Source organism: Drosophila tropicalis, unplaced genomic scaffold, assembly GCF_018151085.1.
Source record: "Drosophila tropicalis isolate 14030-0801.00 unplaced genomic scaffold, ASM1815108v1 contig_1009, whole genome shotgun sequence".
Lineage (NCBI taxonomy): Eukaryota > Metazoa > Arthropoda > Insecta > Diptera > Drosophilidae > Drosophila > Drosophila tropicalis.
Genome location: NW_027172367.1, coordinates 882359 through 904337, shown reverse-complemented (window position 1 = coordinate 904337; position 21979 = coordinate 882359). Strand labels below are relative to the sequence as shown.

General features: G+C 36.2%; 4 protein-coding genes across 5 annotated transcripts; 2 read left to right on the top strand and 2 right to left on the bottom strand.

The window, feature by feature from the left end:
* Nucleotides 1-577: 577 nt before the first annotated feature.
* On the bottom strand, nt 578-3412 carry barr (barren). Of its 2 annotated transcripts, none has more exons than XM_068292191.1 (2): nt 3253-3412; nt 578-3192 (listed from the first exon to the last, which is right to left on the bottom strand). In XM_068292191.1, exon 2 carries the CDS (start codon nt 3185-3187, stop codon nt 869-871), a length of 2319 nt encoding a protein of 772 aa, XP_068148292.1. In that variant the 5' UTR covers nt 3188-3192; nt 3253-3412; the 3' UTR covers nt 578-868. The 2 variants fall into 2 exon arrangements, with proteins under 2 accessions (XP_068148292.1, XP_068148281.1); XM_068292180.1 differs by having other exon boundaries at nt 3257-3411.
* A 277-nt stretch (nt 3413-3689) lies between these two features.
* lok (ovarian-specific serine/threonine-protein kinase loki) lies at nt 3690-6333 on the top strand. The gene is given in 7 exon segments (XM_068292248.1): nt 3690-4159; nt 4323-4480; nt 4546-4581; nt 4583-4655; nt 4920-5360; nt 5477-5711; nt 5771-6333. Coding segments are annotated over 7 exon segments (1392 nt in total). The 5' UTR covers nt 3690-4020; the 3' UTR covers nt 6081-6333.
* A 671-nt stretch (nt 6334-7004) lies between these two features.
* vls (valois) lies at nt 7005-8613 on the bottom strand. Its single transcript, XM_068292290.1, has 3 exons — nt 7979-8613; nt 7537-7916; nt 7005-7471 (listed from the first exon to the last, which is right to left on the bottom strand). The coding sequence occupies exons 1-3, from the start codon at nt 8516-8518 to the stop codon at nt 7288-7290; spliced, it is 1104 nt and encodes a 367-aa protein (XP_068148391.1). The 5' UTR covers nt 8519-8613; the 3' UTR covers nt 7005-7287.
* A 4796-nt stretch (nt 8614-13409) lies between these two features.
* On the top strand, nt 13410-19275 carry bwa (alkaline ceramidase). The gene is made up of 6 exons (XM_068302538.1): nt 13410-13990; nt 15702-15823; nt 16065-16199; nt 16259-16396; nt 17975-18267; nt 18949-19275. The coding sequence occupies exons 1-6, from the start codon at nt 13832-13834 to the stop codon at nt 19026-19028; spliced, it is 927 nt and encodes a 308-aa protein (XP_068158639.1). The 5' UTR covers nt 13410-13831; the 3' UTR covers nt 19029-19275.
* The last annotated feature ends 2704 nt before the right edge of the window (nt 19276-21979 follow it).

Below are 21979 nucleotides of genomic sequence, written 5' to 3'. Positions count from 1 at the left end.
TCGCAAACGTTATGGTCGAAAGAGAAGCAAAGTTTATGCAGGAGTGCAACAGACTCGCAATTAAGAGCTAAGTTAAGTGGCAACATCTTATTCAGACAAGGCCTTTTTGAGAAAAATCTCAGTCATTGTAAAGAACATATAAAAAATAGAGTTGAAACCATTAATAAACCAATATAATGTTTTTATTCTCCTTTCAGTACACGAAGTCATTGCGATTAGTCCCAGATTTGTTTTTATAAAAAAAATTAGTAGCTAATTGATCGTTCCAAAAATGCCCACGTAAAATGGATACTTAAAAACATCGTAACTGCCATTTCCCACATGGTTAGTTTTTTCAAGATTCTCACAGTTTTAATTTGCACCCGAATCGTTGAGAAAATCTGTAAGTGATGTATTCAATATTTACTTTATGTGGAACAAATGAAGTGAGTAACAAATATCACAAGAGTTCCTAATATTAGGAGGCGAACATTGATCAACATAGATACAACATTCATTCGCATTCATTACTTTTAAAGTAAATTATAAATTGTGGTTTCATTTCATTCAATCAGTAAGGGGACAAAACGGATTATGATTAGTATTGATATTGCCATGTTGAAACAAGAGCCAACCATCCTTTTTATTAGTACGACATTTTCGAGAGTTAAGTAAAAACGTAAAACAAAAATAGTATGATGCATAGTGTAAAGTTTTAGGATATCAGATACATTAAAATTATACAGTGTTATTCGATGCCCGGATTTAAGCATTTTACATAGTTGCAAGACGATGAGACAAAGAAGATGGAGAAGGAAAACAATACTGGGCTTTAGATACATAGAATATGTTTAAGAAAAGTACAACTTCTCAACAAAGCGAACATAATTTATGGTTCGCCCGAGTGGCTCTTCTCCGCCAATTGGCGGATTTGAAAGTCCTCTAAATTTTCTTGCGGAATAAGTCTCAACCGAAAATCATTTGCCAAATGAAGAACGGCATACAGAGCAACTGGCTCGGACAAGGAGTCAGCCATTTTAGCAGTCAGCAGATACGGTAACTTGTCATAGATGTCCCGGAAACTCGCTATACCCTTGTCATATTCCTCCGTCTTGTGTCCCGGATGTGAGGGCATAGTGTCTTCCAACAGATTGGACTTTTCAAGCAGTTGCTTTTGGATTAGAGATTTACAACTGCGTTTTAAGTTCTTCATGTCAATGACTTTGGCTCGCTTGGCAAAGGGAACAACCACTTTAGTGACCTGAGTTGGAGCTCCCTCGAAATCAGTGGCTATCTCAAGGACCGTGTCATTGCAGATACTGGCGTGCGGCTCGCCCATTTGGGTACCGCTTAAAGAGATTTCCATTGGGCTATGTTCTGCTCTTACGCCACCAGCTAAGTCGCCGGCCTGCAAGCCACCCACTTGCATGGAGGTAGGCGACTGTGGTGTATCTGCCATAAAGTGATCATTGTCGAAGAGCTCCACATCATTATCGTCCTGATCTAGTGCCTCGTCCAAATCTATTTCCTCTTCAACAATATCCGGTTGGCCAAATCGTCGACTGAGTTTTTCACTGGGAGCCAATTCATACTGATAAAAGTAATCCGGCAGAAAGGAAAACTTTAACGGTAGCGTAAGACGTCGTGCATCCCATTTTTTCTGATAATTGACTTTGCGCAACTTAGTCTGGGCATCCAGGGTTTGGAAGGAAGACTCCGTGCTGTGACCATATTGTATTGATTTAGTACGACGTGCTTGGGCAAGACGTATTCGCTGATTAGAAGCTCTTGCAATGTTGCTCACACCGCTCTGACCGTTTAACTGACCAAATGTGCTGCGGGGACGATTTCGTTTAAATTTCCAATGGGATGGACCGGCCCAGAATTGTGAGATTTGATCCATGGGCCTATAAGAATATTCCAACTTTGAAGACCCATCTACTGGACGTAAATCATCGATAAGCACAGATTTCTTGTGCAGATTACGACAACGGTTCAGCACCGTTTGCTCCTCCTGTGTTAGTTCATCCAAATCGTTGAAGTCTACCACATCTAGCATTGTGTTTGGAGCAGGATCCAGTTCTGGCAGGGGTTCACATTCTGCATTGATGTCAAATACCATCGAAAGATCTTTTGGATTTTCATAAAAACCGCAATCATCTCTTCGGTCATCAGTCTCATCGTCATCATCTACAGGACTCTGTGCAATCTTGTCGCTTGGGTTTGGAGCATCTGTAATGTGGTAGCCGGTATGCAAAGGGCGTAACTTCATATGTACAATGCGAGGCAGCAGTTTTTGCAGCCAATCCGCACTCATAACTAAATCCTGTGATCCGCCTTGTAAATTTAATCGCTCTGATTTAACCAATTCGTCATATTCTGGTAAGTCTTCTTCAAGGTCCTGGGCATCCCAGTACTTGTATGTAGTTCGCAATCGCAGCTCCGAATCTCGAGTAGGCAGAATGTTGTGCATCAAACGATTTGAGGCATTGATAGAGCCCACTGTGGAATTCAGTTTACCAAAAACTGGATCCTGAAGAGGAGCTGTGTCTAGTCGGGCGTTGAGAGTCTCCTTGTTTTTCGTTACAGTGGAAACTGCCTTGCGTGCTCTTTTCTTGGGCTTGGCGGGAGCATTACCTTCTGCTTGATGTCCTTCAGTATCGCCGTGTTCTCCACTGCCATCGCCTGGTCCGGTCATGGTCTCGTCTTGTTCTGCTGCATTTATTTGTTTCTGTGTTAGTGTCTTTGCACTTAGACCCGCCGACATACGCATGGCGTCCAAGTAAATGGAATCCACACGCAAACCATATACTTTAGAGCTAGCTTCTAAAGATGATCCGGCCATCTTAAAGTTACTTAGCGTCTTGTGATGGCGTTCTAGCAGACTGGACAACGTATCGATTAGCGATAAATTCCAGGCATTGTCTTTGCTTAATTTATTTCCATTAAAGATCTCCAGGCAATTGCGAATTGTCTCGTTCTCCTCGATGGACTCTCCAGGTCCTACGCTGGAGCGATGTTGCATCTGGATAAGAGTGCGACGCCGAGCCTCTCTCCTTTCGGACTCATCATCGTTGGCATTGAGTGTGGTTATATTGGAGACCACAGAGTCCCGCATCCTTTCTTCCCTTCCTCGTTCAGCAGCACCATCTCTGTAGCTGCCAACGGCCGATCGACGCAACGGCGTCTCCGAGCGCGGCAGTGTCATGCTTCCTTTAAAATTGAATGAAAGACTTGTAGGAGGCGTTTTGTTTTACAAACAGTTTTTCTTACTTACTCGAGTTGATATTAATTTTATAAATTTAATAGAAATTGTTATTTTTTGTTGCCCTCTCTTTTCTCAAGCCGTTTGGCTTCGATGTATTGGTGTAGTTGTGAATACAATTTACAGTTGGTTTCAAAATGACGCCAATTGTCCAGGGATGGAAAAGGTAATATTGTTAAAAATATCGATTACTGTTGATAAAATCAAACAAACAATAACAAAATATATTAAAAAGGTGAAAACTATTCTGACTACATTTTTTTGGGCTTGTAAAATTCTTGAAACTTGTAATCAACATATCCATGAGATTTCTAATGCTTTGCTTTGCGTAAAATAAAAGTTTTGCGCATCTTGCGGCCCCTTAAACACGGTCCCAAGGTAGTGTTGCAGATCTATCGATATTTCCGCAAAACAAAAAACATTAGTACTATCGATGAATTGCAAGCTCTAGTGTTGGCGGCACATTAACACATTCACACTTGCGTAGTTGCTATTAACTAGTCGGAATTCGAATCAGATAAATCAATGTCGTTTTTGTTTGTTTAATAATTTGTCAAACTTTTCAATCGTTATAAATTAGTTGGATGTAAACGAATATTAAATGTAGGCAAGCCCAAGGCGTCTTCAAAGGAAATAGCAATTCCGGCCTGAATGTGATTGTATAGATGTCGTAAGAGTGTGTGTTTTTCTATGCGTGAGAAAGTAATAACTGCACATTGGATAAAATTGCGCAGCAAAAGTGAAAAGGATATACAGTTAGAGTTCTATCAATAAATATGGCTCGCGATACTCAAGGCACCCAAGGAGCCACACAAAGTCAGGCATCCAATATCTGGACACAAGTGGAAAGCCAACCCATGGAAACAGTTATCTGGGGTCGTTTATATGGCAAGAATATCAAGATCAAGTCCCTGGGTACGCGTAGAAAATATAAAATTATATATACGAATTCGTCCCTGTCCATTGGTAACCATTGAATTTATGTTCTGTTATGTTATTCTGATTACAATTTTCTGTTACATCTTCGCCTTGAAACATGAACAATTCAATTAATACGTGTACATATACACGCTTACAGATTTAAACAATGAAGAATTTACTGCCGGCAGAGGAGAATCCAACGATCTAATCCTCACACTTAACGATTTGCCGGAAAAGATCCTGACACGTATATCCAAAGTACATTTTATAATTAAGCGAGCTAATTGCGAGCTAACCAATCCGGTGTATATTCAGGTAACATAATCTAAAGTTGACGCTTAAATTATAATGTTAAACCCCTCCTTGTCTTCATGTTCCAGGATCTCTCACGAAATGGTACTTTTGTGAACAACGAAAAAAATTGGTATGAATAAAAAAAGGATTCTTAAGAACGATGATATAATATCACTCTCGCATCCCACATATAAAGGTAATACTAAAATCAAAATGAACACCTACACTTTTAAGTTTTTTTTTTTTTGGGGACATCGAAGTCATTATTCCCATCCGAATGTAAAAAAAATAAACAATATCAATTTGATATGCGCTAGATAACTAGCATACCAAATCATCTTTAAGAAATCTTGTCTCTGCTGCCTCTATTTTTTCTACCTACCCTTAAATTCGCTAGGTAGATCCTTTTATGAAATTGCATTTACGTATATTTTCAATTGTTTATTTGCACCTGTTTCAGCCTTTGTGTTCAAGGACCTTAGCCCAAATGAGGCCATAGGACTACCCGAAGAGATTACAAGAAACTATTATGTAAATCGCAAGCTGGGCTCTGGTGCCTATGGCTTAGTGCGTTTGGTCTACGAGACTCGCACCTGCGAACAGTTTGCCATGAAAATTGTTAAGAAAAACATGTTAACCGGAAGTGCGCAACCCACGTCCAACCTTAGTGACCCAGAACGTGTGCTAAACGAGGCAAAGATTATGAAAAACCTCACGCATCCTTGTGTGGTGCGAATGCACGATATCGTGGACAAGCCAGACTCTGTATATATGGTGCTGGAATTTATGCGCGGCGGAGACTTGCTTCATCGCATCATCAGTAAGAAGCTGCTCTCCGAGGAAACTTCAAAATTATACTTTTACCAAATGTGCCAGGCTGTTAAATATTTGCACGATCGAGGTAAGTTTTAAACAAGATTGGTTTACATACATAGGTAAAGATTAGACTTTTTATACATTCTCTTTTTTTAAATAATGAATCTAGTTCAATAATATATTTGCTTTCGCTTATTTAAGGCATCACTCATCGGGATTTGAAGCCGGACAATGTTCTTTTGGAGTCCAATGACGAAGATACTCTGCTGAAAGTATCCGATTTTGGCCTAAGCAAATTTGTTCAAAAGGATTCGGTAATGAGGACATTATGCGGAACACCACTCTACGTGGCGCCCGAAGTCTTGAGTACTGGCGGCAGAGCTGCTTATACCAAAAAGGTGGACATTTGGAGCTTGGGCGTAGTACTCTTCACTTGGTAAACATTTATTATGTTTGTTTTGTGTTTTTCTTATTCTTAAGTTTTGTTTTGACCAGTCTAAGCGGAACACTGCCCTTCTCCGATGAGTATGGCACCCCAGCTGCTGAACAAATTAAAAGGGGCAAGTTTGCCTTTAGACATCCTGCCTGGAAGATGGTCTCTCAGCGTGCCAAAACTCTAATCAATCAAATGCTCATTGTGGATCCCGAGAAGCGACCCTCAATTGATGCCGTTCTGCAGTGCTCCTGGCTTAGAGACAACGAAATGTTTCTGAAGGCCAGGCGGCTAATGAAACTTGATCATATGGAAATCGAAGAAGAGGAGAACAATTTCCTTGAACCGCCCACCAAGCGATCGCGGCGCTAATCAATGGATACGTGTTTTAATTTTCTGGCAAAATTAAGCAATTGCTAAAAAATAATATTTTATACTCAAGCACTGCTTGCATTAACATTCACATTACAAAAGTTCAACATTTAGTTATAGAATGAATTCTTACATTACAAGGAGGTACAATTACTTTAAGTTATCCGTTTATTGTTTAGTAACTAAACATGACTCTTGTTATACCGTATAACTTTTACAAAAAAGAAGAAATATTTTTGGACCCGATGGCAAATTTGACTACGGTTTTTTTATTAAGAGAGTGAGAGCAAATATACTTTTGAATCATATTCATAAAGAAAAGAATTTATTGATTTGTTTTGCAGAGAGAATGAAAAAAAATTGTTTGCTTGTTCTTAATTGCAACCCTCAGAAATTCCTTTAATTTTATGTAAATTTTAGAGTCTCGATAATGGAATGAAAGAAAGTTCTCAGAAACCTAAAATGAATGGTTCTAATAAATTTAAGAATATTTTGTTAAACGGCTAGTTCCTTCGAAAGCAACTCATATTATAGCACAGAAATTAGAGTGCCAAAATTTGAAACAACATATTTTTGCCATATAACGCAATGTATTACTTGGAACAAGATTGTTTGTCCATTGTGTGACATTGAAACTATTTTTTTTTTTTTTTATACAAAATGCATACAAAAAAGACATGATGTTATTTCCATTTCAGTTATTTCAATTCTTTATTAAATAACGAATATGTTATCATAATTATCCCAAAAGAAAACAGTTTGTTTTTACAATACATGCAACGAATGCATATTTATCTTGAATTGATTATTTTAAGTGGCATTAAATTCTGAAAACGTTGATGCACTTGTTATACCAAATAAGAACCAGAATAAACCAATTAAAAGTTAGGATTTTGTGTTAGTACAGACAGAAGACTATGAATGTATTGGTCCACCCAACATTCCTGAATAAATCTTTATTTCAGTTTAAAAAAATGCAATTTGTTTTACTGATAATATAAGTCAAGAATAATAACAAAAGTAATTTTTTGAATATTTGTCGTAATTGATGCGTGGATCTTCAAATATAAACTTTGAATTTTGTACATTACAATGTTACTGCCTTTGCTAACTATAACTGAAGACTTGTATGGAGATTGGAAAATGCATAAAAAAATCATAGAAAATCACATAAAATGCATGGTCATGCCTAGAAAATGTCCTTTTCTTAAATCTTATGCACCATCATTTTCCGGCCATGTCCAATTGTGATAAGCGTGTTATTGTCCGTCCAAATGGCATCAGTAAGCCGCGAATGTGTATCCTGATGGCAGTAAACAAATTCCAAATGATCCTTTACATGAGCAATCTTGACAGCAGATGGTAGATTACTCATAGCAGCCAAATGAGATCTGTAAATCAGAATTTATAATGCCAATTGACTCTAGGAATGACTATTGACTTAAGCGTCACTTACCCATTAATTAATAGGCGAGAAACATGTCCAGTATCAAAAAATACTTTGGTCTCCAGTATTTTGCGAGGCACACGTATATCTAGGGAATGGACCTGGCCATCGAAGTCGCCGAGATAAACATAATTATCTCCCTGCAGCTCGGTGGGACCAGCCCAGGCGGCACAGGTAAAGCTGAGCAAGCGCTGAGGAGAATCATCGTACAGGCATACGGAAGAGGGTGTCGAGGCACGTGCATCCCAAAGTCGAGCAGAACCCCCACGATCACAGGTGACAAACTCTGAAAAGCTTGTAAAGGGCGTGGCCAAGCCCGTTAACTTGTCCGTATGAGAGGAGCTTGAGTGATACGAGCTTGCCAAGTCTGCTCCAGAAAGATCCCAAACCTTAAAGAAAAGTTTTTTTTAAATACAGGCTTTTAGTAGTACAGGGCTTACATGCGTCTTACATTCAGAGTACCATCCGAAGAGGCAGTCACTGCCTTGCGCCGATTGGCCCTGAAGACACACAATTCAGATATCGGTGTTGGATGAACCGACATTTCCCCAACCAGAAATAGGCAGTACGGAGCCTTGGAATCTCTTACAGTGGAGTACGTTGACCAAGCCTGCAGCCTTGTATCGCCGAGAGCCACGAGCAGCACATTGTTATCCGCATACCTCACTATGTTGACTGTGTTCTCGGACTGTAGCTTAAAATCCGCATTGTCCACAGATATGTGGCCAAGCTGGTTTTTAGTGTATCCATAGAATATACCCCACCACTGAGGCCCCTCTCGTCGATTGGTGGCTAGAGCACAGTGCTCCTGGTCGTTGATGGAGATGCTGTCCCAGCACTCGTGTAATCGAGGGGAAAGATTTTCAAAGCGTGCGTTTAAATCGTCTACGTTCAGGTTAGGGTATTCGACATTACCAGCCAACTCCGTGGCTGGCGGAGGTTGGTGTGACGCAGGCGTACGATAAACCACAGAGCTGCGTTGTGGAAACATTTTAAATGATGGAAGGATCGGGGCTAGGAGAGAAAACAGAAAATAGGACTAAGCGAACGGCGTGCCGGGGTTTTAGAGATGGACTAAAAACAAATATATGTTATCGATAAATTATCGTTTATTACACTAGACAACAGATTTTTTACACAAATTTTTTAATTATATTTCGTACTAAAATCTGAACTTAAATTGCGACCGCTGACAAAACAGTACTCTTAATATTTTAGCATTTATAGCAGGGACCGAAAACAATTATTATTTCCCAAAAAATTTTCCAAAAAATCGTCTATGTAATAATTGCTACAAAAACCCTCAATCTTAATTCTTATCTTTGATTTTTAAAATAAAACTCAAGAATAATTTTATTTTTGATTTTTATTTTATCCCTCAACACATAACTGTTATTTTTGAGAAAAAAAAAAATCATTTGTCACTTACATATATAAAAAAAAAAAAATTATAAAAATCATTTAATGATTGCTGACTTAATTTGAATTATTAATAGTTTTTTTTGCAAAAATACACATCAAATCTGAAAAAAATGTATGTACTTAAATATTTCGAAAATTTCTGATTATAATTGCAAAATACCTTGCTTGTTAATGAATGTAGTTTTTTTCACATGTGTACGAGCATACATTATTCTTATTGGGTTCTGCAACAGAACTCTCCGCATTTTCGGATCCAAAAAGACAGCTGAGATTATAATTTTGGTGTCCATTAAAGCATTTTCTCGTCTTTCTAAGGATTCTGCTATGACATTGCTTTAATTCGAACCAGAATTTGCAAAAATTGGCCAAATAAAGCTGCTCTAACTGAAATTTTTTCGTTGCCACAAAAGCAGGTTGCAGAGTCTTCTTCAAGGTCTGAACTGTACTCCACTCTTCATGCGTAAGTGCGTCTGCGTTTTGAAAGTGCACTTCAATAAAATCTGTTAGGTTTAAGAGTTTGGTCAACATTGAGTAAGTCGAACTCCATCGGGTCGGAACATTTAGTTCTGGTACAACTAGACTCTCTGCTTTTATTAAATGTCTACAGGAAAAACAAATATAATTTTTTGTTATTTTCTCCAAGTTGACAAATGGTTAACCTAAGATTACATACCCGAATGCTGTCGTTCTTAAGGACTTTGCCAATTTACGAGCTTTGTCAATTGTTTTTTTGCAAGCAAGTTGCTTGAGGAAGTCGTTAATCGCCAACTGCAAAGTGTGAGCGACACATTTGATTGAAGTGATATCGCTTATTTTGACCTGTAGCATTAGATCATCAGCATAAAAATCATCATCTTCACTCTCAGTGTCATCCTCGTTATTTTGATTCAACAACTCCACCTCCAACTTCATATTTTTCGCTCACGAATTCCATAACGTTCTTCGACGATATTGGTCTCATGTTAAGACCAGCGAAAATATGTTTTGTCAAAGTCTTGAAAGGCTTAGAATCCAAAAGGGAAAATGGAACTCGCTCAGCTGTGACCAATTCTACGCACGCATTTTTGACCTCGCTTTCACTCATTGACACTGAAAATTTGCATTTTTTTTCGGGCACTGCAGCTTCTTCATTGAGAGACTCGGCTTCATACATACATATATGTATATCCTTATGCTCGGCTAGCAAATTGGTAATATAATTGCCCTGAAACACTTTCTCGCAAATTTTACACTTCGAACTCTTGCCATCCACAGAAAATTCGAACAAATTTCTTGCGACACTTTCACGTTTACGACCCATTATTATACCCTTGCAAAAAGGGTATATTAATTTTGGTCAGAAGTGTGCAACGCATAGAACGAAGCATCTCCGACCATACAAAGTATATATATTCTTGATCAGCACGACGAGACGAGTTCAAATAGCCATGTCCGTCCGTTCGTCCGTCTGGATCAACGCAAACTCCTCCTAGACCGTAAGAGCTACAGAGCTGAAATTGCACGTAGGCTTGTATATACTGCAGGCGTTGTATATCTCGGATTCAGGCGGATCGGACCACTATATCATATAGCCCCCCATACAAACCCCAAAGCACGAACAGTGACTTTTCTCAATAACTTTGTTATTTTCTATGTTATTATCGTGAAACTTAATATTAGAGAGTTTATTACGCTTATAAACGAATGTGCCAAATTTGATCAAGATCGGATGACTATATCATATAGCTCCCATAGGAACGATCGGTCGAAAACAGTGACTTTTGTAAATAACTTCGTTACTTTTACCGCGATTGCTTTCAAATTAAACATTTGTTAGTTTAATATATCTGTTAATGACTGTGCCGAATTTGATAAAGATCGGGTGACTATATCATATAGCTCCCATAGGAACGATCGGTGGAAACAGTGACTATTTTAAAAACTCCGTTACTTTTAACGCGATTGCTTTTAAATTAAGGTTTTAGTGTTGGTTAACGCAGTTATTCTAGGTTTTGGAGTTGCCAGACTGTCTTGATTTTTGGCGCGTATTTTGAACAGTGCTTTTTTTGGCGGGCAATTTAAGCCGTATTGTTAATTTCAATTTTTTTTAAGTAAATTTCAAAATAAAATAAATTTCAAAATTCAAAAAATTTACACCTTTTAATAATTTGCCGCCGATTCTCTAAGAATCGGTGTTGACGTTGACATCGGAAATTAAATTCCTTGGTCAATGTCGCTGGATTACCACAGGAGGTACATTTTACTGTCCTCCTTGGTACTCCATTAGCAAACAAAAATTCGAGCAACTCATCATCCGTCATTTTGACAAAGTTGAAGAGCGTTACTTCACATCCGTTGCACGCCATGGTTAATTTTGAAGTGATTGAAAAATGTTTAAAAGCGATCGGAATGTTCTTTGGAGAGTAGAAATTCCATTATCTTCTCTTTCACTCGCTCTACATGCAAATGCATGTAGAAAATATTGTATGAATTGACTCAATCATAACGCATACGCTGACCAAAAAGTCTCCAATTCAAAAGTGTCAGTGTATGCGTTATGATTGAGTCAATTCATAAAAAAGAGACAAAAAGGCAGTTCTTTTCGTCAGTATGTCGACATCAACACGAATTCATTAAAAAAAAAAAAAAAATATTAACACGTGGTACATGCTATATGTACATATATGCACATACATACATACATACATACATATATAGAATGCCCTCTGCAAATGACCAAGCTACTAAATTGCAATCTAATATTCTTATTCAGTTTCACATTTTTTGGCATAAGCTTCAATTTAATTACAAAGGTCTGAAATTTTCCAAGCATATTAGTGGAATAGAATTTCAATATCAATTTGCTCTATTTTAAATGAAGCCAAATAATCTTATTAATAAAAATGTTTTATCGTTGCAGTGCTAGGATACCACGAACAAATTAATTAAAAATTTATTTATTTCAATTTCAATTTTTGGAAGTAGTAAATATTAAATCCTTGAGTTTAAATTAATTGATATCAAAATAAATAATATTTAAAATAATTTTTAATTAATTTGAATTTTAATGGATGTCGTTCCGACACAAGAAGGTTTGATAATAACGCGATCAAATTGTTAAACACCAGGCTTGTTTTCTATTCTCAATTTTTTCTTATTTAAATTCAAAATTCCATTAAGGTAAATATGTATATATGTAGGTAAACATCTTCAACCTTTAACTTTACGTCATTGCCCATTAAATAAACCTAATTGCAGTGAAATATAGCAAATAACACACTATTATATACATACATAAATTTCTGCCAATTGTCTTTTGTAAAAATACAAATTTTTTTGTCAACAATCCATTTGAATTTGCCGCAAAAATTTAAATATGGCGCCAATTTTATACCAGAAAATTTGGTATCTGGCAACGCCATTTGTCGCGCTTTCCAACATTGTCGTGGGCACACTATTTTAGCTGGAAACAGTTAGATTCAGCTATTTTTAGCTTTTATCCCGCTAAAAAACTCAATTTTCTTTTGTTAATTACACAAAAACTACGAAATAAATCGCCAAGGCGCACCTGAGGTCGTGCTCGTGGAATTTTTCTCTTTCGTTTGATACCAAAATTATGTATTTTAAGCGCGTTTTGGGCCCGAGTAGTAGTAGTAAACATTTACCATGATTTTTATTTATTTTTTCTCAAAAATAACAGTTATGGGTTGAGAGATAAAATAAAAATCAAAAATAAAAGTTATTTTCGAGTTTTATTTTAAAAATCAAAAATCAAAGAAGCTAACATCGGCTATGCCGAAGTTTGTATACCCTTGCAGTCCTTGGTAATAAGAATTTTACATGTTCAAAATTTGTTTTCTGCAACTCAATTCATCAATATACAAACAAAACCATTTTACTCTCATATTATCACATACGTAAATTTCATAGCATACTCGATTTTTATGAAAATGTTTCTTCTAGTTCTTCTAGAGCTATATTATATAGTGGTCCGATCCTTATGGTTTTCATACTTTATTTTTGCCGGGCAATAAAAACCGCCGAAAAAAAATTTCAGCCCGATAGCTCTTAAGACGGCTGAGTAAAACGCGTACGCGGCTATATCAACTCAGCTTCTCACGCTGATCAAGAATATATATACTTTATGGGGTCGGAAACGTCTCCTTCTGTGCGTTACAAACATCTGATTAATTTTATAATACCCTCTGCAAGGGTATAAAAATAAGAGTTATTTTTGAGTTAAATAGAAAAAGTTTCAAAATAATTATTATTATTGATTTTTTTTAGATTTATCTTATAACAGTTACGGTCCCTGATTTAAAGTTATGTGCAATGTCCCATGCAGCATTTTACTTACAGTGTGGGAAAAGCTATGGCTAGATAACTATGTTGGTAACCCTTAATTGAGAAACAACACCGCTAAGTAGACAACACTGATTACCAGCTGTGTTTGAAAACCAGTTGTTTTGTTGTTGCGTCCCAAGGCAGTCGAACGTTACTTTCGAGGGGGAGTGTTTTCTTCTTAATTTGAACATTTTTTGTGTCTCGGTCTTGGCTTATAATAAACAGAAAATTTGTGATTTTACTAAAGGATTTTGATAAAGGATGCTACCCAATTCTTACATAAGAAATATTATACTATCGAATATGAAAACAAATTGCACATATTAATTAAAATACAAAAAAAAAAAAAAAAAAACAAGAAGAAAAGAATTAAGTGCATTTTTGCGTGTATTATGCAAAGTGCAACATAAACTAAACCGAAAAAACAAAAATAACGCACAACAAAAGCAAATGCAATAAGAATAAGTGCCTTCTGACAAATCAAATTTTATTTAACGCGCGCGCGTTTCTTCTTTGTTTATTAAATTTAAATTACGTCCACCAACAAAGACGACCTCAAATGGGTGGGGGCGGGTCGGTTGCTGCTGCTGGGGGTGGTGGAGGTTTATTGGATATTTATGCCATGGCCTGGGAGCATTTGAGACCCGGAAGTTCGCCCGTCGACTGGTGTGAGGGCAATTATTTAATTTCATCAAATATAGCTGAATTTGTGAATACGGTGCGTATGTGGAAAATTCTTACCTGCAGCTGCAATTCTTACATGCATGTACATACATACATATACACACAAACGTGGCTAAGCCTTGACCTTTTTTAGTTGTTGTTGTTGTTGATTTTGTTCTTTTGGCTGAGACAGAAAAGTGAAAACAACAAGAAAAGATGCTGATGAACGGCTTGCCCAACGGTGGGTGGCGGTGCGGGGGGAGGTTGTAGGAAGTGAGTGGGTGTAAAATTGCAATTCGCAGAGGCGACATTTAACTACTGGAGTCGTCTTATCGTTCATTACAATTTATCGTTCAACTCAAAGTTCGTATATTGCAATTCAAAGCTAAATTACGCACTTTTCTTTCAGTTTACTTGTATTGAATTTCCTTCTACCCACCTGAAAATGTACATGACTTCAAGGAAATTGAATATGATATATTATAGACATATGTATGTATGTGCATATGTTTGTATGTAGCATTTTCCTGAAATTAAGAATATATAATAATATCGTTTACTTTCACTACAAAAAGTAGTTCTTTATCATTTCAATTACATATTGAAGTTGGCTGGCTCTTTGCTGTCTATTTAATTACTATACCAAGTTGTAATATGTACATATGTACATATGTATGTATCATCACACTTGCATTAAGGTAATGGTAATGTAGGCAGTTAACTAATAGTTAGCTTTTACCTTTTCTTCGTAACGAAAATGTTCAAATTTGAATTGTATTTTTTGTTTGTTGTTGTTGTGAGTAATCATTAATGTCAACAGTTGTGAATTGCTTAAAGCGCATTTTAGAGGCCTTTGTTTTCCTTTATATGTACACACACACACACACACACACACACACATACAATTTTTGTCAATTTAGGAGTTAATGACCTTCTGATAGAGTCATATGTACACAAATATGTCATAAGATCCGCTGAAATCAAAACAAAGATGCTATGTACACATATATTATTAGTGTATAAATAGTTGTATTAATGTTTATGCACATATGTATGTATATTATATGATTATCAACATTGACTGGCCTTGCCTAGCCCTAACACTTTCTTGTGTTATCAATTCCGTTTTCTTTAATTGGAACACGAATATGTAATACATGGTCCAATATGAAAAACTGATGAATGTTTTGTTGCCAGTTTTCCTTCGCACATAATACTAGAAATGTGAATTACTATTAATTCAATTGGCTCGACACTTTACGTGACACAAGTGAAAAGTTTTTGAAAACTATGACACATTTAAACCAAAAGACAACATGTGTTTTTGAACATTTAATTCTAATTTAAGTTTAATCATTTTTAGTCATTGGTTAACCACAAGTAAAAAGCTTCCTCGAGTGCTTCTAGTTTAAAAAGTTCACTTGTACGTACAGATCGCACCTTTAGAGTTTTTTTTATGCTCATATTCATGTGTGTGTTCGGTAAATTGTTAAACCACTTTGCTTTCCTTGACCTCTGCCAACTGGCATAGAGACAAGTGATGAATTCCCCCAATGCTTTCCCTCAGGTGTGGATCCTAAACTGCGGTAACTGCTATGGTGTCTAGTGTTTAGGTAGTTGAAATTGACTTGCCTAGTAAATATGTGAGACGGACTATGATTAGACACTAATATGTCATTACTTATATATATAAATATGTACATACGTGATATTTGTGTTTTTATGTCTGTCGCAACTGTTTTAATTATTTTGCTTTCTTTTTGTAGTTTAGCAACGTTCTTTTTATTCTATTACCGCCAATATTGATCATGCTCTTCAAGGAGTACGGACGCTTCGTCACACCTGGCATACACGTGATATGGGTCCTATTAATAGTCGTTGGACTCAGGTACAATAAAAACGCCCATAAGTTTACATACTTAAAATGCTTGCTAAAAAAAAGTGGCACCTCAATTTTTGAGATGTATTTCCGCCTTGAACAAAACTAATTCAACAGTTGAATGTTTACCGGATCTAAGATCCTAAATAGTAAAATGTTTGAAAAGTCACTTGTTTTTAACTTGCATTCGTTTTAACTTGCATTCTATTCTATTTGATAATAACAAACATTGAAACGAGAAAAATGTTAGTTCTATGTATTTCCATGCGACACTTAGTTTAATTGGCCAACTGCTCGACGAATTGGCCATTCTCTGGGTATTCATGGCTGCATTTTCCCTATTCTATCCGAAAAAGTACTACCCGAAATTTGTAAAGAATGATCGGTGAGTAGACTAAGATATAAGATTTTGAATGTTACTTAATTCCTTTATTCCTCTGTTAGTAAAACATTCAGTTGGTTCATGCTGATATCCGCTGTTGCCGCAACTTTCTTATCTTGGTGGAAGCCCATTGTTAATGCCTTTGTACTCATGGGTATGAGTGTCCCGACAATGTTAATGCTCTACAGGGAATTGCAGCGGTAAGTGGTAGCCGAAAAGTAAAAATACATAGATAAACTAGTATAAAATTGATACTGACAAAAGACTTTCCCTTGATTTCGTAACCGTCACGAACCCCATAAATTTATCTAAACCCATCAGTCATCCATATTATCGCCAAGTGCTTTGCTTTATCTATTGGGACATGTTTAGATACGTGTGTTCTGCTCCTCGACGATGTGGTGAAATTCTGTTTGTCTAGGCTTATCGTTGGTATTTACATTTGTCATAATTGACGAGGGTCCAAATGATCAATGAAGTGACGTGGTGGGAGTCTGAACATCCACTGTAGTGAATCGATCATAGCTAGTGCACGAATGTTAAATGGATAACCTACTTATGCATTATTTTATCATTATTATTGTGATGAATTGGTTTTCGGTCTAAGGTCTCCGTTCTCAAAATTTTTGCGTAAATTAATTAAGTTACTCGTTCGTAGTGACCTCGTGAGCATAATTCATACTTAAGTAAAGGATATGTGAAATGTACAGTTCTTTAGAAGCGAAGTGAAATGCAACTTTGAGTTATTAATAAAAAATTCATATTTGATTCCCTCTATATTCAGTATATCGGTTGGCAAACGCATGCTAACTCATTCACTCTTACCATGATCAGTTAACCGATAAAACTTATCGCACTTGTCATCCGACTGCACCCTTTTGGTGTTTGCCGAAACAAATAGATATTTCTTTTAATGACCACAACAAAATGAGTTTATAAAGCGCTGCCTGTTCTTCTGTTCGCCTGTATTCAAGCATCACCAAATACTCCATTGAGTAGTCCCAGATCGGACTCAAGGCTATTTTTGGTCTTACATTAATGCTTTTGAATCGGCAAAAGCTTCATTTTGCGTGATTACAATAAACAAGGAAACAACTTTTACTATCACATTACATCTGTATCGGAAGTGCTAAGATTTTATTTTAGATCCCCAATTCAGTTGCCCAAATGACTGGGACACTTAGACAACTCATCTACCGAGCACAGCATCATTTTTGTACCTTGTGAGGTCGAAAAACGTTCATCTGCGTGTTACATACATTTTGGCGAAAACGAAATAGGTATTTGAACTATAGGTATAAGGGATTCGAACAAATCGATCCGAACATCCCGAAGATTTTATATCCTTGCAATTTAAGATCCTAAAATGCTTTAAAATTATTTAGAAATCTTTACTATAGAAGCCATATGATATAAACACCTGATCTTGATGAAATTTGGCCGCAGACAGAAAAAAGTGAATAAAACTGACTGAAATAAGAATAATTTGGATCCATTAGCAAAGAGTTTAAAAAGTCTACGTATGTGGTTTTAGTTTTTAAAAAAATATTCAGGCGTTCGAATGGTTTTTCAAATTTAGACATATGTATGTAAGTACGGACGAATCTAGTTTTTGACGCTTTGGACGTATTTATACTGCTTTTATTGTCCTTCACATTTATTCATATGAACCGAACTGGACATTTTAGTGACAAAAATTACATAATTGTGTCTCCTGGGCGAATTTTAGAGTTATAACCTGACGGAGACATTTAACATTTCTGTTTTCTTTCCAATAGAGTTCGTGATGAGAGGGTCTATCGCCTAGGCATTCGCTCCACAACCGTTTGGGCCGTTGCCGTGTTTTGTTGGGTGAATGACCGGATCTTCTGTGAAGCTTGGTCAGCCATCAATTTTCCTTATTTGCATGGATTTTGGCATATCTTCATCTTCATTGCTGCCTATACGGTATTGGTGCTTTTTGCCTATTTCTACGTGGAATCGGAACTACCACAGCGTCAACCACTGCTCAAATATTGGCCGAAAAACGAATTCGAATTCGGCATACCGTTTATATCGATTAGAAATCCAGGTAAGACCCTGCGCAATACGATCTGAGCGATCGAGCAGAAGTCAACTCAAAGTAGAACAATATTAAATCAATGACACTAACGTAAACGCAAATGCTTTAATAATCGTAAAACATATTGTATATTAATATTGTAGCAAACATTTACTTTTAACAGCTAACTGAATTTTTTAACACCTAGTTGTCCAATAATGTTAAGCAATTGGTGAGTTGGATGATGGTTGTAATCGATTAAGTCTGTTATGGCCATAGAATTAAGGTTTCTTGTTACCAAAAAGAGTTAAAAATGTAAGCCAAAGACTAGTTTGTTAATCTTACAATTAGCTCACGTATAATTAGATAGACTACATAGAAATGTTATACATATCCACATTCTATAAACGAGTTCAGTCAAGAAGTTGGTTTAGTTGTTGATCAAGCGACAGACTGTGATATGTCTTGACAATTGGTGTATCCAATTCTTCCAAACTTACACAAATTGTACTAAGAATTTTCCTCCTGTTTTTGAGTTAATTTAGACCGACTGCCTTTTACTATAAAAATTATTGCGCTCGACTTATCTTGGCTGAACTGATTTCTTAGTACTTACCCAATTTTTACTAACCAATCTAGCATGCTGTATGTAGTTCGCTCAAACTGAATATTTACCCAATCTGCTAACTTGATTACGATGATCCTCTACAGATTCCAAAGATTGGCAGATCTACTGCAGCCTGTACATGCAGGACTACTTCGACCACAAGCCAATCAATCGGAGAAACTAAAATAACCAATAATAATTAGACATATTTGTAAAACATTAAAATGTACTGCTGCTACTTCGGAAACGTAGATATGCGCATCGTGTGATAAGCAAACACTTATGCTAGAACTTATGAGGAATATTAAACATTATAGATTTATGTAGACTCCTGACCAGGCCATACGGAATACCACACAAAGTAGTTGTTTAAGAAATGCTTATGTACATAAGATAAATACAAAATGTACTGAGTTGTTAATATATAAATTATTTAAATAATGAAAAAGTGTTTTTATTTGTAAATGAAATAGGAAAGTCGTCTCACCGACTTCACCATGCACCAAGTGAAATAATTCTTTTCAATTTATTACGCCAAATGTGTTTTAAATTCTATTAACATAAGGACTTTGGCGCCGCCACTAGCCGACGGCCCACTTCTCCCACAAGTATACGAATTAACTGTATTAACGAATTCGGAGGCAGTCGATTTATTCGAATTACGTGGAGGAAACCAAAATCTGGGGATAAATAGCTACTATTTGGGACCGCCCTTTTGAGTACGATTGTCTTATGAATGAATACATGGTATAACCGTAGCCATTAACCTTTTATTTAAAAAGAATTATTTGACAAATAGATAATACAGTCATCAGATTTTACCAAATTTTACTGATAATTAGTTCCAATGGGAAGTTATTACCAAACTTCGTAATTGTTTTTTATACCCTTGCAGAGAAGGAGACATTTCCGACCCCATAAAGTACATACATACATACATATATTCTTGATCAGCATGCGAAGCTGAGTCGATATAGCCATGTCCGTCTGTCCGTCCGTGTGTATGCATTTTACTCAGCTACATACATATATTAAGAGCTATTTTATGACAAGCACGAGTCGAATTTTTTCCGAAGTGCCATTGCCGAACCTACACGAGCATTTACAGTGTATGTGAGACGACAGCGCTGCGGCAGAGATAGGCCCTAGTCCGGGGCATGATGAAATAAGTATAAGGTGGTCCCGTCGTGAAATCGTACGGTCCTATGTATCTTAACAATAAGTGCAAGTGAGAGGAACGTAGCTCAGGAAGTGTAAGAGAGACGTCAACATTGTGTGTTGCTTAACCCGTACGTGGCCTAAGGGGTTAAAATTAGCACAGTGAAATAGAAACACATTTTATTTTTAAAGTAATATTTTTAATAATTTAGAACTGCCAACTAAACGTTGTTTTTGCATTTAAATACATATTTTGTTTAAGGCCTTAACTCTGAAGTAGATTCTAATTTTAAAATAAAATTTTTTTATATTTAAATTTAAATTTATATGGGATGCAGATTTCAACAGGTTCAACAGACAACCACAATCAACAGTTAGGCATCGTGGCATGAGCATAATGATATTTGCATGCTTTTCCTACAACGGCGTGGGCCCTACCCATATGATTAACGGCATAATGGATAGACATGTGTATGTGGACTTCTTAGAAAATACAATCCTACCATATGCTAGTTGGGAAATGCCGATAAAATGGATATTCCAACAGGATAACTATCCGAAACATACCAAAAAGCTTGCAAAAGATAGGTTTGCATCCAAAAAGATCGATGTTATCCTATGGCCACCTCAGTCCCCAGATCTTAATTTGCTCGAGGACTTATAGGGAGATGTTCAGCGGCTAGTGGCAACATCAAATCCTTCAAAAAAAGCTGAGCTTTGGCAAATAGTTTAGGAAGCATGGTCGCAAATCCTCTTGAAGCGTTGCCAGGACCTCATGGAGTCAATGATACTGCGATGCGATGCCGGAATTTGGAAAAAAAGGCTATACAACAAAGTATTATACATTATTAAGTAAGAATAAATCAAAAAATGACTTTTGAATTAAATTAAACTGTTTTTTTTTTTTACTCCTTTGTAGCCACTACTATTATTTTGAACAGGCACTTCTTGGTGTATTTCGCAAAAGTCATTAAAATATTATAAAAACCAATGTAAAACAAACGGATTCTAGTCATATTCTCATATTTATATCCTCTTCTTTAAAAAAAAAAAAAAAAATTTTAATTTTTAATGTTTAACATTTTGAAAAATTAATTTAAATTTTTTAAGGTGATGCGCTACTATATTTTTGACCACAACTGTATGTACTTCACAATGGCAACCCGGATTTTTATGGAAACATAACGGGACTTTCTAAAATAAGAATGAATTGCATGAACACGTGTTCATTACTTTTAGAGTAAAGCTAATTGTAGGCAAAAGCAAAAACATTCAATTCAAAAGTCAGTTTGAAGTGTTTCGCATATTTCTGTTGTGGTCTATATTTAAAAATTTATCAATGGATTTCGAAGTTAACGGTGTTTATTTTATTTTTGTAAATAACTAAAAGCTATTTTGTGTGTATGAAACCTTAGTTTTTGTTCCTTTTTTGTGCATGACTTTTACGTTTACCTAATGTTTTAGTTGTGTTCCTCCGCGAATCCCAGGTTGAGTCTATATTCATTGTATTAATCCAAGTTTTAACTTAAGAAAAGTGTTTAGGAAACTTGCAGATGTGTGTAAAATATCCAACAATCTAACACATCTTCTTTTTTTTTCAAGGTCCAACTTGCCTATCGGAGCCTCTGTATTTGTTTCGTGTGTTTGTCTTTGTCGTTTCTTGTGTTGTCCAATTTGTATCAGTACCTTTTAATATTAATTAATATTGTATTTTTAACTTTTAATTTGGTGGGCAACATATGTATGTATGTCAGTGTGTGTTATAAGGTGTTAGTACATGGTTCTGCTGTAATACAGTACGCATTAGTGTCGATTGGAGAGCTATCAGAGAAAGATGCCATTCAGATCCACAAAGACAACTACCTAAAAAACTAAAATCATGTTTTAAATTGTTTTTTAATTCATGAAAATACATATTTTGTTCTAACATTTCTTTCCTAAAAACAAGTAAGAACGGGTAAAGAGAAGATCCCGTAC

Excerpts from the sequence above, each read along its gene's own strand:
- barr (XM_068292191.1), bottom strand. The coding sequence starts at position 3,187 with ATGACACTGCCGCGCTCGGAGACGCCGTTGCGTCGATCGGCCGTTGGC.
- vls (XM_068292290.1), bottom strand. The coding sequence starts at position 8,518 with ATGTTTCCACAACGCAGCTCTGTGGTTTATCGTACGCCTGCGTCACAC. Across the intron at positions 7,917-7,978 it reads CTTCGGATGGTACTCTGAAT|GTTTGGGATCTTTCTGGAGC; the intron begins GTAAGACGCATG and ends CTTTTCTTTAAG. Across the intron at positions 7,472-7,536 it reads TCTCGCCTATTAATTAATGG|ATCTCATTTGGCTGCTATGA; the intron begins GTAAGTGACGCT and ends TCTGATTTACAG.
- bwa (XM_068302538.1), top strand. The coding sequence starts at position 13,832 with ATGGGTGGGGGCGGGTCGGTTGCTGCTGCTGGGGGTGGTGGAGGTTTA. Across the intron at positions 13,991-15,701 it reads TAGCTGAATTTGTGAATACG|TTTAGCAACGTTCTTTTTAT; the intron begins GTGCGTATGTGG and ends TTCTTTTTGTAG. Across the intron at positions 18,268-18,948 it reads TATATCGATTAGAAATCCAG|ATTCCAAAGATTGGCAGATC; the intron begins GTAAGACCCTGC and ends GATCCTCTACAG.